This window comes from Hirsutella rhossiliensis (genome assembly GCF_020360975.1).
Source record: "Hirsutella rhossiliensis strain HR02 chromosome Unknown scaffold00002, whole genome shotgun sequence".
Taxonomy (NCBI): Eukaryota; Fungi; Ascomycota; class Sordariomycetes; order Hypocreales; family Ophiocordycipitaceae; genus Hirsutella; species Hirsutella rhossiliensis.
The window spans coordinates 3,294,747-3,310,860 of record NW_025408668.1 but is presented as its reverse complement, the minus strand read 5'-3'; the positions used below and the strand labels follow the sequence as shown (position 1 = coordinate 3,310,860).

General features: G+C 60.5%; 7 protein-coding genes across 7 annotated transcripts; 4 read left to right on the top strand and 3 right to left on the bottom strand.

The window, feature by feature from the left end:
* Positions 1-1,182: 1,182 nt before the first annotated feature.
* Positions 1,183-2,510, top strand: HRG_01986 (uncharacterized protein; the record flags this gene model as incomplete). Its single annotated transcript, XM_044860457.1, has 2 exons — positions 1,183-2,045; positions 2,093-2,510. The coding sequence occupies 2 exons, from the start codon at positions 1,183-1,185 to the stop codon at positions 2,508-2,510; spliced, it is 1,281 nt and encodes a 426-aa protein (XP_044724090.1).
* A 1,070-nt stretch (positions 2,511-3,580) lies between these two features.
* Positions 3,581-5,019, bottom strand: HRG_01985 (peroxidase domain-containing protein; the record flags this gene model as incomplete). The annotated part of the gene is made up of 3 exons (XM_044860456.1): positions 3,581-3,964; positions 4,023-4,732; positions 4,776-5,019. The coding sequence occupies 3 exons, from the start codon at positions 5,017-5,019 to the stop codon at positions 3,581-3,583; spliced, it is 1,338 nt and encodes a 445-aa protein (XP_044724089.1).
* A 938-nt stretch (positions 5,020-5,957) lies between these two features.
* HRG_01984 (uncharacterized protein) lies at positions 5,958-7,304 on the bottom strand (the record flags this gene model as incomplete). Its single annotated transcript, XM_044860455.1, has 1 exon — positions 5,958-7,304. The coding sequence occupies one exon, from the start codon at positions 7,302-7,304 to the stop codon at positions 5,958-5,960; it is 1,347 nt and encodes a 448-aa protein (XP_044724088.1).
* A 1,117-nt stretch (positions 7,305-8,421) lies between these two features.
* On the top strand, positions 8,422-9,601 carry HRG_01983 (PQ loop repeat domain-containing protein; the record flags this gene model as incomplete). Its single annotated transcript, XM_044860454.1, has 3 exons — positions 8,422-8,498; positions 8,553-8,810; positions 8,863-9,601. 3 exons carry the CDS (start codon positions 8,422-8,424, stop codon positions 9,599-9,601), a joined length of 1,074 nt encoding a protein of 357 aa, XP_044724087.1.
* A 2,038-nt stretch (positions 9,602-11,639) lies between these two features.
* HRG_01982 (secretory lipase domain-containing protein) lies at positions 11,640-13,058 on the top strand (the record flags this gene model as incomplete). Its single annotated transcript, XM_044860453.1, has 1 exon — positions 11,640-13,058. One exon carries the CDS (start codon positions 11,640-11,642, stop codon positions 13,056-13,058), a length of 1,419 nt encoding a protein of 472 aa, XP_044724086.1.
* A 627-nt stretch (positions 13,059-13,685) lies between these two features.
* HRG_01981 (uv-damaged dna-binding protein) lies at positions 13,686-14,876 on the top strand (the record flags this gene model as incomplete). The annotated part of the gene is made up of 3 exons (XM_044860452.1): positions 13,686-14,031; positions 14,112-14,652; positions 14,711-14,876. 3 exons carry the CDS (start codon positions 13,686-13,688, stop codon positions 14,874-14,876), a joined length of 1,053 nt encoding a protein of 350 aa, XP_044724085.1.
* Positions 14,877-15,162: 286 nt separating this feature from the next.
* Positions 15,163-15,735, bottom strand: HRG_01980 (uncharacterized protein; the record flags this gene model as incomplete). Its single annotated transcript, XM_044860451.1, has 1 exon — positions 15,163-15,735. The coding sequence occupies one exon, from the start codon at positions 15,733-15,735 to the stop codon at positions 15,163-15,165; it is 573 nt and encodes a 190-aa protein (XP_044724084.1).
* Positions 15,736-16,114: the final 379 nt, after the last annotated feature.

The following is a 16,114-nucleotide window of genomic DNA, read 5'->3' as shown; positions in this document are numbered from 1 at the left end:
CCGTGGAACATCTGTTGATGCCTGAGAAAGCCGTGACAGGTCCAAGGGAGGTCTGCAGAGACACAGGCACTGTGCCAACTGGCGTCTTTTCCATCGTCACTTACGTGCCGTGCCAGCCCTCGGTATGGTAAAGGCGCGGCACGGATCGAGCGCGATAGGCCGGTGGCTGATTAGCCTTCGTATTGCGGGATGTTCCGTGTGAACTGCAGGGAAAGCATGGCAATAATTTGCCAGTGTCCCACCTGCGGAGCGGGAGAAAATTCAAGCTCAAATGTCGCCTTGCGTTGTGCACACGAACGAGCATGGCATCTTTTGTTCCAGCCCCCACGATTCATTGTGCACGAAGAAAAAAAGCAAAGGGGGGTGAGACACGGTGGCTTGCACTAGGCAGCGTTAGTGGACATGCACTAAAGATGCACAACCACATGGTGAGTGCGCTGGAAAGCGACGACAAGGGCCCTGAAAAGCGACGACAAGGGCCCCGAAGAACCACCAACACGGGGCCCTACATCCCGGCGCCGTGGCAACCAGACGAGGCCGTTTCTGCAGGATTTACAGTACGAATACGCGAGGCTGGATGGAACGTGTTTTCTGTACAGTACAGTAGGGGCCTGCAAGGCGATCCCAGAGCCGTGCCCGCCCCGAGGCCTCCTCGACGGACAGGGGGCACCGGCAAGGAGACGCCCCCAACCTCCGTGTAAGCATCTGTGCCTGATGCCGCATGCACCAAGTACCGTAGCATCGTTACGACGCTGCCTTATCGCTCTTGAACGATAAAAATGTCGGGAAGCCCCCCGGGGGCGTGCACCCGTTTTTTCCCTCTTCCCTTTCACCCCATCGACACCTGCGTGCGAGCGCAGACAAGAAGGGGAAACGATAGTCGAGCACGGCGAGGCCAGTTTCCCGGTGAGCCTCGACCCACGGACAACTGACATGCCCTTGCCCTCTTCTCGCATCCCCATCACTGCTCCTTGGCTCCTCCTCTACCTCCCCTCTCTCCCCGTTTCTCCCCATCTGCCGTCTTCTTCTCACAGGCTGGACCAACAGACAGGCCGACAACGACCCCGACGACAAAGAGACGAGCATGCGCGCCGTCTCCTTTGGAACATACTTGGATATCCCCATAGTTTCCCCCTCGTTCCTTTGTTCCTCCCGCGTCATCGACAATACACGCCTTTCGCCATGGTTCCCAACTGCTTCTTCATCCGACTGCCTCCCCCAGCCGCCCTTCTCGTTCTCGCCGCCGTCCTGCGCCTCTCCTCGGCCCATGTGCTCCCTCGAGAGTTGCCCCCTCGAGAGTCGAGAAGCCTTCCGATGCCGACGCTCAGTGCCAGGCCCTCGCCCCTGGCTGCCACTCCGGCCCCGACGCGGCCTGCCCGGCTCCGTGAGCGCGACTCGTACAACACCGTCTGCGGGTACATAGGAGGAAACCCCGCGCTGCCGGCGACCTGTACCGAAGGTTCGCACTGCGCCGTCGACGTCCAGCATGGAGTCATGGGCTGCTGTCCCGATGGCCATGAGTGCACCCGCGGCATCTTCACCGGCTGCGTCGACAAGAACAGCAGTCCCCAGACCCTCAGGGACCCATACGTCTTCACCTGCCAGGGCGGCGACGTCTGCTACCGCAACTCGTTTGACGGCGGCTTCTATCAGTACGGCTGCGGCTCTGCCTCGCACCTCGCCACCGACGTGGCCTCGACGGCTCCCGGCCGCGACCCCCTCGACGTGAGCCACGTCACCCTCGCCCTCACCGCGACGCCCACGCCTCTGGCCACGCCCGTCGTCATCGGCACCCTCTCCTCGTCGGCCTCGGGCGCCAAGTCGGATCCGGGCCAGGCAAGCAGTCTGAGCCCAGCCGTGCCATCCGCCGCCGCCGAAGCAGGCGCGCCACCCAAGGACGCCCGCTCGCCCAACACAGCCGCCATTGTGGGAGGGACCATTGGCGGCGTCGCTGCCTTGGTGCTTCTGCTTGGCCTTTGTATCATGCTGTTTCGACGGAAAAGGGGCCACGGGCGCGGGCCTGGTCAGGACACGCGCTACATCAGGTGAGTGGCCTCGTCGAGCCTCCTGCTATCATCTAACTCGTTCGCAGCCCCATGGCCGATGCACGCCATCATTTTGAGCCTCTGCCATCGTCGCAGTCAGCTGGTCCGGAAACAGGAGCAATGAGGCATCGTCCGCTGGGGTCTTCCAATCTGGCCGCAGCGCCGGACAGTGACAACTCGGCCGCGCCGCAGCCCAAGTTTCTCAGCGACGGCGCGCCTCCGAATGGCGCTGGGAAGCCCAGAGGGCCCCCTCGAGATTTGGAACTCGATCAGGTGCCGCTGACAAGAGGAGTCGACGGCCTGTCCCCGGGCGTGAGGACGACGCGAGCAGCGTCCCCAGAGAATGACAACGCGACACTGGCCACCGACGACAGCGCAAGCTCGTACCGCGGACCGCGCCGGAGCGGAGGGGGAGCCCTGTGGCAGCAGAATCGCAGACAACGCCGCAACTTGATGTGGATATGATGACACCAAGGGCAGTTGAAGATGGTGAGTGTCCGACACCAGCATGCGACGGTCTCCCGGGAGGCTTTGCGTAACGATACCCTTTGTCGACGCTCGGGTACTTTTGGAAAGTGATTAGTGGTCGATATGATTTGGGGCAGCATGGTCTGCAGTCTTTGAAACAACAAAACATGGCAATTGCCGGCGTTGGATGCTTGCGAGAGATATCCAGGCTTGCAGAGGTTCGCGTCTTTGCGTGCACGGGGATAGCGGTGGGTTGTCTATAGCGGGATTATGCCAGCCATTCGCGTTGGTCGCGAGAGGACTTTAATGCACATGGCGACGCTCTGGCAGAGAAGCATGACCAAGAGAGCAGGGCTAGATGAGACAGGCAGAGTCAACAAGACATCAATACCCATGACACGCTTGTGGAGTGGGCGAGAGCCTGGTGGGGGCTCTGGGTAACTTGCTGCCGTCAAGGTCCGTCATTTGGCGGCGCGGGGGCGCCGGGGCGATTCGGCGCCGGCGGGCTGCTCCACCCCTTTGCCTACGCTGCCACCTTATGACAGTCAATATTGTACTGTGCAGACGGGGCGCGAGACAGGCTGCAGACACAATGGATCTGCAGTAGAGATGGATTACCTGGTCGGTCGATCGACTCGTGGCATGGCATGGAAGAAGACCCGCTTTCTCGCATCCCTCCACCCTCCCGAAGCAGACATCTTGGAACGCCGAGCCCGGCTGTGGCTGGCTGTGTTGCATCGGTCAATGTTGTTGGTTAGCTCGGGCCGCCCTGACAAACACAAAGGGACAGGGTCGTCTGCGAGGAGATGCGGGTATTAAACAAAGTATTAATAGGGATCTGGTACCGAGCAAAGAGCCTCAACGCCGTAACGAGCCCCGAGGCGTGTCCCGCTCGTCGGCCGACCTTGCCCGTCCGTCGACATCAGCCGTCACCGGCAAGCTACTCCCCCTCTTTCCGCAAAAACACCTTGAGCGTTCAAGCGTTGTCTATCGTATGTTCCCCCTTGCTCCAGGTGTACTCCGTGCGTGCAGACTTGAGAGGGTAAGAAGACCAGTGTCCGCCAGGTCTAATGCGGCGTCGCTCGAGAGTCGTGAAACATTACCATGAAAAGGTCGCGGTCGTGAGCCCGCGCCACAAGAAAACTTGCCCAGGTCTGCCCCTTCGACCCGCCTGCTTTCTCTATTATACCCATCCGCAAGGGAAAAAAGTTCGTCAACATGTCGTCGCGAGAGATACCCACGAGCCCCGAAGGCCCCGGGAGCTTGTCCCTGTGTAGCAGCGCGTCCGTCGCTATAGAGTCCCGTCCGCCCCTCAAAAAGTCCTGCAGCTGCTTCTTGACCGGGCTGTCAAACGACCCCATAAAGTTGGGCAGCGCCTTGGTGCACTCGGTCAGCTCGTTGATGTTATACACGCCCAGCAGGCTGAGCCGCACGTGTTCCCTCGAGTATGCCTGGGCGGGAAATGTCAGCCACTCCGTCCAGCCGGACCGCCGACGGGGGAAAACGCACCTGGTTCCACTTGATCTGTCCGATAAAGGCGCTGCTAAACGACCGCCACGTTCCGCGCGTGTGCGTGTCGTTGGCCAGGTTCATGTCGCTCTGCAGCTTCAGCACCCTCTTGGGCGCGTCCTTGCTCGTCGTCTCTCGGCAGTACAGCGTGTCCCACACGCCCGGCGTGCTGTCTTGTGGGTCACCCGCCGGGTCAGGCTGCATATTGCGCTGCTGGCTCGTTGTGTGTGCGCCGGTCAGGGCCGCAAGCCCGGCCGGGCTGATTGTCTTGTCCTCAAACATGGAAATCAGCGTGTCGGCGCTGGCAGAGGGCCCCGGCAAGAGTCCCTTGGGCGAGGGCTCCTTGCTGTCCTTGCGCCCGATAAAAGATCGGATGCGGGGCCCGAGGGGGCAACTGACGGTGCCAACCGTGGCCCCGAACTGGATCAAATCGGCCATGCCGATGCCGAACTCCTTGTGTTTGTCGAACCAGATCCTCATCTGGGCGCAAATCTCCAACAAGCCCTTGTTCTCCCGACGCTCGTCGCACTCGCGCACCAGGAGAATCGAACCGTCCGCGCCGCTCTTCTTGCCCGTGCTCTTGGACCATGTGCCCGCATCGTGGAAGCCCATGCGTACGGCCTGGCGGGCAAAGTCGTTGCAGCGTTCTGCCGACCCAGCCATGGCGGCGTGCATTTCGTCGGCAATGTATTTCCAGATACAGCACTTGTCTTTGGCGCAGGCGGTCGACCCTTTGGGCGGGACCGAATTGACCCTTCCCGACAGACTCTGCCCGCTCTCTCTGCCCGCTCTCTCTGCCCGTGAGGATGTTCTTGATGGCCCTGCCCGTGGCGCCCAGGTCCTTGTCCGCGAGCTCTGCGAGATCTCCAATCAGAGATGTCGATAACGGTCCTTGACGTTTCTCAATCTCGGCCAGAGTTTGGTCCATGCCGGGGAAGGCGGCCGCGACACCGGCCATTGCCACGGCGACGGCGTTTATGAGTGTCGGTTTCCTCATGGTCAACAGATAGAACAATATCAAGGAATAACTTCCAGAAACAAAAGTGCCTTTGGTCGTCGATAAGATTCTACAGATCAAGAGGCATACATCCCCCACCTTATATACTCGCCCCAAGGCAACGCGCCGCAGCAGGACGGCTGCCGCTCTGGCCGACTCGTCTCCGCGTTTGTCACAGCTGGCCTCGCGTTGAAGGACGAGTACATTCCCGGCGCGTGACCCCAGCTCTAGATCCCGGGGACGGGTTGAGATACGCTCGGTCGCCGCGTGCGATCCTTCAAGTAGCGAACACGGCACGACACCGGAGATTGCACGGTGCAATACGGCTTGTTCGCTCCCCTGTTAAGCGTACAGCGCTCAGTCCAAGTCTGCGTGCAGAGACGGATACGTCAGCAGTGCAGCACTATGCCAAAATTCAATATTGCCAACAGTCGCTTCGCAGGACCTCGCCAATGAGTGGGCTGGAAATCATCTCGTTCAGGCAGAAACACAAGTCGGCGCGAATGCCGAAGCGCGTGAAGCAACGCAGCTGCGGTTGGCTTGTTGCATAGCCGCTGTTGGTTCCGACACTGATTTGTCCACTGGCAAGGGTATAGCGTTGAGCCACTCAGATATATTCAGCTGGCGTTCAGAACGCATAGACTTCGCGCGTCTGCCTTACTGACGGCCGAGAACAGTGCTGAAGGTATGCTTCGATGTTGTGTTGGCCGCGTGCTCAGCCGGTAATGGTCGCCACGTCACTTGCTTCCTCGCCGTGGCACAGCGGACAAGGCTGACAGAGACTTGGAAGTCCAAGACGATTGCACCGCCCACCCTCCATCCTGGCTTCAGCATTTGCATTTGCGCCAACCACTTTGAAACATTCACGTCGCCTGCCGCAGCCAATGTCCGAGCAGACCGACCGCGATGGCTGCCAAGCCCCGGAGAGGCCAGTAGGATCAATACGACGATGACTCCTGTGTCCCGATTGACCATATTTTGAGAGATGACTCGTCTAGTGTTCTGCTGCCACCGCAAGGTTGTCGGCCCGTTCCGAAGTTCTCGACCGCGCGATCCGAAGCGTGCTCCCAGGCGCCGGAGCACGTGGCAGCCACCGAGCCACAGCTGTGCAGCGTCATACTTCCGACAGGGGAATCATGTGCCTTCCAACTCCACGAGGGCCGTACAAGGCCGAGCTGGTTGCCCACATCTTCCCATACGAGGACCGAGCCGTCATCGGACCCGGCCCAGACCTCAAAGGCGGCATTCCCACCCGTGTCACCTTGATACACGTCGCAGGCCAGCCGCTGCTGAGACTTGGCCTTGCGGCCGCTCAAGGCGGCGAGGAGCTTTCCTGAGCCGCGGATATCGTAGATGAGGAGGTTGCTTGACTGTCGTTCGTTGACGATGAGGTACCGTCCACATAGACTCCACACGAGCTGCACGATTCCTTGACCGTAATGGTCAAAGTCGAAGTCGGCGTTAACTTTCCCAGCGTGAGCAATTCCCCAGTTTGCAACGGCGTGATTTGTGCGGTGGAGGTCGTACAGCCCAATCCATCGGGTCCGGGTGCCGGCAGCCACAAGGGTTTGGTTGTTGGCATCTTGCGACGGCGCAGCCAGCGCAGCCACGGTTCCCTTCATGCCAACGCCACTTCCTTTGGCAATGTGGCGCCTCGACGGTATTGTCGGCACCGCCAGGACGGGGCCGTCGGAACCATGCCGGGACACGTCGAAGTAGTCCAGTCGATTGGCCGAGCCGCACAGGAAGTGAGAGCCCGAGCCGTGCCACAGGAGGGAGGCTGGGGTGATAAATGCCTCGGTCTCGGCCTTGATCAGCTTGTACGCGGCCAGCGGGGCTGGATGCTCATGGCTAGGGAAGGCGTGGTTGAGATGCAAGGGATGATCGCGGCAGCCGACGAGATACGTCTGCGTGGACGACTCGGCTAGAGAGAAGAATGGAGCAGTAGCGATGACCTGCGTGGGTTCGGGCAGCTTCGTTGTCGACTGAGGCTCCAGTTGAAGCTCTCGATGGGGATATTGCAAGAGGTCGGCTGGAAGGACAATGGAGGAGACTGTATTGTCTGACGAGCCGACGACGACAGTCGTTCCATCGGCAGTCCACTGCGCCGATGAGTAAAAGGAACGCTGGGCCTCGCCATGGCCGTGTCGGCGAGTCGATGGCGGCGTCTTGCTTAGGAGAGGCCTTTGAGCAAGGAGCTTGACATCTGGTGGTGTGCGGTGAGGCTTGTCCTGCTCACCGGGGGCAGCGCCCGTCGTTTTGTCGACGGTGTCTCCTGACTCCATGGACTGTGGTCATGGGCATTGGCTTTGTTGATCTCACGACGATGACGGCAAGCAGCGGGCTTGATTTTTATTCCATTTCAAGTTCCGTACGAAGAGTACGTCGAGGACTGTTAAATTCTCGCGAGACCTCGGGTCAGACTGCCGGTCACGCCACAAGCCAGCTTATCCGTTGCCGACAACGTCGCTCAACGATGACTCGACAGATTGTCGCGTGGAGATGCAGCGGCCAGAGGGTTGGAGACGGGACGGTCAAACGGGTGGTAAAAGGAGAGGGCAAATGTGTATTAGGAAGTACCTGCTTGGAGTTGTGCCGGGCTCGGGAGAACCACAGCGGAAGTATGTGCACCGTGCCCACAGGTACCTCTCACCACCTTATTACAACCAAGGTACGGATACAGGTAGCATCCTTTGCACACTGTGCACAGTTCCATTCCAGGTGCCGTCCTCTGGCTGAGCGCACGTCATCAGTTGGCGCTAGCAGGCGAGTACCTGGCGAAAGCACGCTATCTGCTAAAGCAGGCACCGCATTCCCATGTACCCTTTTGCCCTGACCCCGGCATTATGCGACTCACAGGCCAAGTCCGCCGCTATCGGCACTCACCTGACCTCGCTGCGGCCGCTAACGTGCCTACCCAGGCTGCGCTGACTGCAGGGCAACCAGGTGTGCTCCTCCTCTGCTGCGCTCGCTCGCTCTCCCGCCCGAGGTCCCTCGTCAAACTCCAACACACTCCCGACTCTCATCAGCCCTCGCAAGTCGCGCGCTGCCTCTGCTCCCCGCGCTGCTGCCACTCCAGTGCAGACCGCTTGCATCCTCGACGCGAACCAGAAGCACCTCGTTAAGCTTTCCCAACTAGTCCCGTCGTCCCCGAGCCCCCTCCCACCCGTCGAGCATCATGCCGATCGTCTAGTCCTCATATCCCCTCTTTGCTCTTCTTCTCGGCCGGCCGGCCTCTCATCAATCAATCCACATACGACGGATTGTACACCTCGTGCTGCGTAGCATCTGCCGCTTCCTCTTCGCTTCTTTGCATCCGCAGGTGCCGCCGCCAGCTTCGTTCACGCGCAAGCATCTCCACCGAGCAGCTCCACCCCGGAATACAGCATTCGCCCTCCCGCCATGGACTTTTGGGAGTCGGCCAGCGTGCAGTGCGAGAAGCTCAAGTCGCCGTCGTATCTCGAGCTCGTCATCTCCATGTGCGGCATTCTTCCATGGAGCTGGCACATATGGCCTTGCTGACTGCGGTGCAGCCTCATCCTCCTCGGACTCTTGATCTCCTACCTTCCCCAGCACTACCGCATCATCTCCAGGGGGACATCTGAGGGCATCTCACCCTACTTTGTCCTCCTCGGCACAACTTCCGCAACGGCCGGCTTCGCAAACATCCTCACCGTCCCACCGTCGCGCGCCGCCATCGGCTGCTGCAAGGAGGTGGGGACCTTTGAGTGCGCCGCAGGACTACTTGGCGTCGCCCAACTCGGCGTGCAGTGGCTTTGCTTTACTCTCATGTACGTGCCCAACGCGGTGCCGTGTGCGCAGCCCTTGCTGACCGGCTACCAGCCTCGTCCTCTTCCTCATTTTTTTCCGCTACCGAGAAGCCAATGTGCCCCAGGAAGACTTGGGCGGGGAGTCGCCTCGATGGCAAACAGCCGTCATGGTCGGTCTTTTGTGTGTTCTGCATGGCTTGGCTGTCGTCATTGTGACCGGCGTCTTTGCCATTGCCGTGCCTAGCCACCTGACGGCCTGGGCAAACGTCCTAGGCGTCATGGCCACCGTCCTCGCGGCCATCCAGTACGTGCCTCAGATCTGGACGACGTATCAACTCAAGCACGTTGGGAGCCTCAGCATTCCGATGATGTGCATCCAGACGCCAGGCGGGTTTCTCTTTGCGGCCAGTCTGTATGCGAGGCTGGGGTCGGCCGGCTGGAGCACTTGGGTCATCTACCTGATAACGGCCACTATGCAAGGCACGGTCCTGGCCCTCGGCATCTACTATGAAATTGCAGCACGCCGGCGCGAGGGCTGCGGCGGCGATTTCTCGGCAAGCGTGCCGCGCTCACCAGTGGAACACTCGAGCCTCCCGCGCCGACCCGCCGCGAGCCGGACCTACTCTGAAGGCTGGGAGCGTGGGCTGCCGGGGCCGTTCACAGGGCACCCTGAGCGCTATGCCGAGACGGAAGAGGACCTGGACCACATGCAGGAGCGGGAGGAGCGAGCCATTGCGAGGGAAAACCAACCGCTGCTTCGACCGGGGGGGATAGGCAACCCGCGAAGGAACTACAGCTCAATCCACAGCTGATTTAGTTGGGTGGACGTGGGGAGAATGGAGCCAACGAGGAGTGGTAGAGGAAAGCCTGGTCGGATCATGAAGCGTTGACCGGATATTGTTCATGTGTTACATTAGCATACTATTACTAAACTTGCAAGGTCAGCAGCATCTCCACCACCAACTCGCATACTTGGCGTGCGACCCGAGACACGTCTCTGGGATCTTGTTGGCGGCAGCTAGTGATGTGGAGAATTACGAGCCGAGGCCCCGGACGCGCAGGCCGTCGTGGTCGGCCTCGATGATGGACGGATGGACGGCTCCTCTTCAGCCCCTCTTGACCCCTCTTCGATGCGTGTGCTTGGCGGCCTTGGAAAGGGCAAGGCCTGCTTTACAAAGAGGCCCGGTTTAAGAAGTCAGTCGGTCTCCGAGAAGCCGGACGGGCCCCTCAGTCCCGAGCAGCAGGAGCATGGCCGGCCCAGTCGTCTACTACTCATTAGTTGTATCGCACAGCAGACCGAACCCGTCGAGGCCAGCCAGGCGCCAGAACCGGCCGGAGACAGCTGGCACTGGGCCGGACGATCGAGGCTCTACCGGACGACGACGCCTGCGGACTTGGGCTCTGGTCCGCAGTCAGCAACCCCCGACTGCGCCCTGGTAAGCACATACACACCCCGCGCGCGTCCCGAAGAGGCAGCTTGCTCCGAGCCTAGCGGGAGATCTAATCGCGATGCAAGGCGGGGGAGTCGGGATAAGTGCTTGCATGCCTTCGGTCGTCGGCAGAGCTGGCGTCGTCCCCTTGGCACGTGTAGCTTTGCAGGATAATGCGTTTTGTTTATTCTTCCGAGATGCGACAGTGCGCGGCAAGCAGCGGCTCTATGTATGTGTGCATGCGCGCGACATGTTAGATAAAAACCAATGCCGTGACTCCCTCGCTGCTCAAGCAAGGCCGCCTTCTTGAGACCGAGGTTGCTCCGCTCCTCCGTCCCCCCGCAAAAAAGCCGGTACTTGGACGAGTTCTATTTTCCCCGCATTCTGGCTTGGCTTCCATGATTTGTTCGGCGCACGAGGCTCTAACTTGATTGGGACGCGAGAGCAACCTCACTTCATTCAACTTCTTCAACGTAGGGACCGGACGGGGGGCCTTTAGCCATGAGCTGGGTTTTTCTTGTTATGCGGTTTGTCATTATATCGCCGACTTTGCCGGGCTTCCTCTTGCGCCTGCCTTTTTCGGCTCTTTGTAGACACGGCTCGTTCTTGGAAGCACATGGAGTAAATCTCGACGGCAGGGGGAACAAACAAAGGAGGAGGGAGGGGGGGAAGCAAATTGACAAGTCAGAGACGCGGTGTACCTTGCACAACCTGAGAAAGGTCTTACTGGGGAACATTTCACGGTAGGCCTTGGAAATGGTCAGTAACGACCACCTTGCCCTCCTGCGCCGGATCAGTGGAGGTGTGAGAGAAACAAGAGCAGTCTCGACAGGCCTCGAGGATAAGAGCACAGGTTCGTGCAAATACACGACTGTATGAGGCCGTCAATACCTCCGCCCATCCATCTCTCTCCCTCTTCGTGTGCCTCTCGTCCCCCGCTTCCCGTCCGCACCTACATCCGCGCTCCCCGGGCGGATTCGGCCTGGGCAGCTGGCGTGGAAACGAGCATGGCGGGGGAAGGCCGAGCTCGCGGGCCAATGCCACTCGAGCCGGGGGAGACGGACGACAAAAGGCCCTTCGTATCCAGGATGCATGGTATGGTGGCCGTCCTTCGCCCAGCATGTGATGCTTGGGCACCGCTTGTGCTTTGCATCGCATGAGAGGGAGAAGGGGAGAGAGAAGCCGTTATAAAGCATCCTCCTGTCTCGCTTCTCTCCAGCTTTGAGTCGACTGGGTAGGCTGCTCTCAGATCTGGGTTCCCCGTGAGATTTGTCTCCAAGTCCGCAACGCTCCTATCGTGTCGTGTTAGCTGAGCGGCCAGAAAGGGAAAAGGCGTCGCAGAGAAAAGAACAAGCCAAGCCAATCTTTTCTTTAAACTCCCCTTTTCTTATTGCCCTTCTTGCCCTCATCCCTCTCCACCATGGTTGCTTTCGGACTACGGCTAGTGGCCTCCTTGGCCGTCGCCGCGGCGGCTGCATATGCGGCCCCTCCGCCGGTTGCGGCCCCTCCGACGGTGGCCCCCGCTCCGGCCGCGGCCCCTTTGCCCCCCGGGAAGATGCTCAGCTTGGCGTCTCTCACGCCGCCAAGCAAGGACCCCTTCTACGCCGTGCCAGATGACGTTGAGCAAGCCCTTCCGGGCGCCATCCTGCGACACCGCGCGCCGCCCAACCCCATCGCAGGCTTTGGCATCCTCCCCATCAGCCTCCAGGCCACCCACCAGATCCTCTACCGCACCATCGACAGCCTGGGCAATGCCACGGCCACGGTGCTGACGGTGCTCATCCCCTACAACGCCGACCTGAGCAAGGTCCTGTCGTACCAGGTTGCCGAGGACGCGGCCACCATCGACTGCGCGCCTTCGTATGCCTTTCAGTTTGCGCACGCCACGGGGCCTGACCACGGCACCATTCTCACCGAGGCCGAGCTGCTGCTCGTCGAGGCCGCCCTCGAGCAGGGTTGGGTCGTCATCGCGCCCGACTTTCTCGGGCCCAAGGGTGCCTTTCTGGCCAACGAGCTGGCCGGGCATGCCACGCTCGACGGCGTGCGCGCTGCCATCAACTCGGCCTCCTTTACCGGCATCAGCAACGAGCCGACCGTCACCATGTGGGGATACTCGGGCGGCAGCCTCGCCTCGCTCTGGGCCGCCGAGCTGCAGCCGACGTACGCTCCCGAGCTTAGCATCGCCGGGGCCGCCGTCGGAGGCACCGTCCCCAACATCGCCACTGTCGTGAAAAGCGTCAACAAGAAGGGGTCGGCCGGGCTGATCCCTACCGGCATCCTGGGGCTCGCCAACCAGCATCCAGACCTCGACCAGCTCCTGGAACAGCACGTGCTCCCCCAGTATCGCGCCCAGTTCTACAAGCCCAGGAGCCAGTGCTTCATGGCCAACAACAACCAGTTTGCGAACAAGGACGTGGTCGGCATGCTCGACGACCCCAGCCTCATCTTCAGGCACCCGCTGGCCGTCACGCTCATCGCCAAGAACGCCCTGGGCAGCTCAACGCCCAAGATCCCCATCTTTGTCTACAAGTCGACGGCCGACGAAATCAGCCCCGTCTCGGAGACGGATTCGCTGGTTCGCACGTACTGCGCCGCGGGGGCCTCGGTCGAGTACCAGCGAGACGCCGGTTCGGACCACGGGAGCCTGGCCGTCCTGGCTGCTCCCAAGGCGCTGTCATGGCTAATAGCCACCATGAACGGGCAGCGCCGCACGGGGTGCGTCACGCGGACGGTGCCGTCGTCGCTGCTGGACCCGGCCGCCATCGAACTCCTTCCAAAGATTCTCATCGATGCCCTGCTGAGTCTGCTGGGCAAGCGGGTTGGCCCAATTATTGGGTGAGGGGCACCGGGGAAACATGGCTGGCTGATGAGCATGCTGCTGCCGGGTCAGGAGATGACTCTGGGCGACGTACCGGCGACGCGGCGATTGCTCAGCATGGTGTTTGCACGCCGCGTCCGGGGTCCCTGTCTGATGACTTTTGCCGCGTGGGCCTGGCACCATTGTTGCGCAGTGGGCAGCCATTTCAGGTGTATCTATCTTCGGTTAGATTTCGTAGATTGCAGGCAACAGTGATGGCTTGCAAATCCAAGGCCATGGAGGGTCTGTTGCCAATGACTGGTCGTTACAACTATGAAGGGTGAAACTCCCTGGAATGTCGCTTAATCGTAGGTGACAAACGCGATAGACCCGCCAGGGCTTGCGCTGGCTCGCTGATTGGTGGCCGGCTGACTCCCCACTGAGTCACCACTATGATTCACCCCGTTATCGTCATGGCGTCTCTTGAACCCTCAATCGCCGACTCCATCCTCTCCAGCTCGCCCCATCCCGCTTCTCTCGCACGCCATTTAGCCCTGCTCAGCCGGGGCCGCCGACCTACACTGCCCAACGAAGCTTCGGGTCAGGTCAATTCATCCCTCGGCCACCTTGTTCCCTGTCATCCGTCCGCCTGCTCCTCTCTCAGCCCTCATGGCCATCTACAACGCCGTTCCTCCACCCGAGGAGCTCACCTCCGGCCAGACTCCCGCCGCACAAGCTCCGCCGACTCAGGGTCCCTTTGATGTTGATGCTTGGACCGTCTCGGCACTTCAATCGCTCAGCGTCTCTCCCGTGGCCCGAGGCACAGGTACTCCCCTGGCTATCCCCATCGACCAACACCCGTCCCCGAAGCGGGAGAAGCCAACCGTAACGCTTCCCGATGCGGATGGTCACGAGTCGCCTCGTCGGCCGCCTTCTCGGCGTGACAGCCAGCGCAGGCGCGAATCTGTCCTGAAAGGCAGCGAAGGCAGTCGGCAGCGCCGACGTTGGGAAAACGGTACGCAACCGGCTCAGGACACTGCTGCAATGAGCGGCTGCCTCGATTTCTAACAGCGCGACTCCCTGAGTCACTGGTAGACCACCTCGTTGGCGTCCCCAACGTCCAACCCCCCCTTCCGTCCGACTGGGAGGTCAGGCCTACTCACCCGATCCACCACACTCCGTATCAGCTCGCCCAGTTCTGGGACCGCGGCATCCGGCAACGCGTCGAGGACAAGGCCGCGGCGCTGCAGGCTACGCGCAAGAGGCAGCAGCGCAAGGCCGGTAGCGCCACGGGACTTGGCGTCGGCGAAGTGCCCCGCGACCTCCGCGAGTTGGCCAGGCGCAGCCCGACCATCCGGAGCTGGGTCCGCGCCCTCGAGGAGCCGGTGCGCCAGTACCTCGTCGGCGAGCAGACCAGCTCAAGGCCCCCGGCGGAGTTGGCAGATGACAGCGCCGCCGACGAGATGGATTCCGAGGACGAGGAAATTGTCTTTGTGGGCCGGAGCGGCGCCATGAGGGAACTCAATGAAAGGCGGCAGGCCGGCTACAAAAGAGCCAGGCGCGAGATTGAGCAGGAGACAGTCGATTCGGGCGTCGTCTTTGACTCCTTTGGCGAGGGCGAGAGCGCCGCCTTCAAGTGCGATTCTCTGTCCGAGTTTGCGGTGCAAACAAGGTGCGCTGACGAGGTGATGCAGGCGCTGGCTTGCCCATTCCATTTCCGACTACTACGGCCTCGCCTCTCGCTCAGTTACTCTCGCCAACCCCGCTTGTCGAGTTGTATACGTCGGACTCAGACAAGCCCATCAACGAGCGGCTCCACCCCTCATAAAGCTGCCCCAGCCTCTGTGGGAGATCTGCTGAGCTCGGCCAAGGTACGGTTTTGAGCAGTACTTGAACTAGCGTGTGGGTGTGGTTGCCATCGTCAAGAAATTTAGACCGGGCGCCTCGCTGCTTGCGACGTGATTGTCTTGATACAGGCGTCTCTGGATAAGGCCTAAGCAGACGCAGGAACCAGGCCTGCTAGTGTAAATATGACGGCAAATATATGTGGAACATGTCATATATAATCTTTGAAATGGGCGGCTTGAATAATACGGATACTCCCAAGATCCTGCACTGGCTTACCACAAGTCTCATGCCACTTGAATCAAGCCCAACCTCGATCCAACACCTCGCAACAGTTGACCAGAGCCCGCTCTCCCCCAACGAGCTGTGCATACTTGGAAACCTTGGTACGCGTCGGCATGGCTAGAAACTGCGCCAGGCCCGCATGGCCGAACTCATCCACGAGCGTCCCGGACAGCACCTGGGCTGCAAAGACGTTCAGACCAGCTCGTCGCAGGAATAAATCCCACGACGTTTCCGCAGACGTCACGAGGTGGCCCAACGCGGCGGATTGTGAGCTCTGACGACACAACAGGGACAAGATCCATTCCGAAAGTGTCCTGTCGGCGCCGGGGACAAGACAAGTCACGACTTCGGCGTCCAGAGAGGCGGCGAAACGGACAAAGTCGGCATAGGCGGCCATGTCGGACGAGCTGTGGTTGCTACTGAATTCTCCCGCCTGATTGGATTCTGAGACGAGAACAATGAGCGACTGGTATTTTCGGCTGGTCTGCTGAACACGCTCACGGAGGGGAGTCTGGGTGCTTGATCCAGGGAGCGGCTTTTGCTTCGCTTTCACGAGCGTCGTTACAATGACCCCAGTGCTTGGGGACATGGAGATGTCCGCCTCGAAGCTGACGGGCAAGACAAGCTTACTTGAAAGCCCAGTCCCCGAGGGCCAAGGCTGTATGTCGTGTTGAGAGTAGTCTCTGTCGAATATCAAATGGCTTGGCCAAGACTTCTCCAGGTGTCGAAGGACTGGGCGGTCCAGAGTCAGCGAAACAATGCACGGCCCTTTTTTCTCGGGGATCTCATAATGAGGGGTTGGAGCCGGCCTCGAAGTTTGCGCAGTGTCGAGGGGCGCCGGCAGCTGATTATTGACAGATGAGGATAAGGACTCAAGGGACTTTGTTGTTATTTTGCCTGGTGGAAGGTCGTTAGAAAACCCCAATCGAGGCCGCTTGGCAGCACGCAGCTCCATGAACCCCGATAAC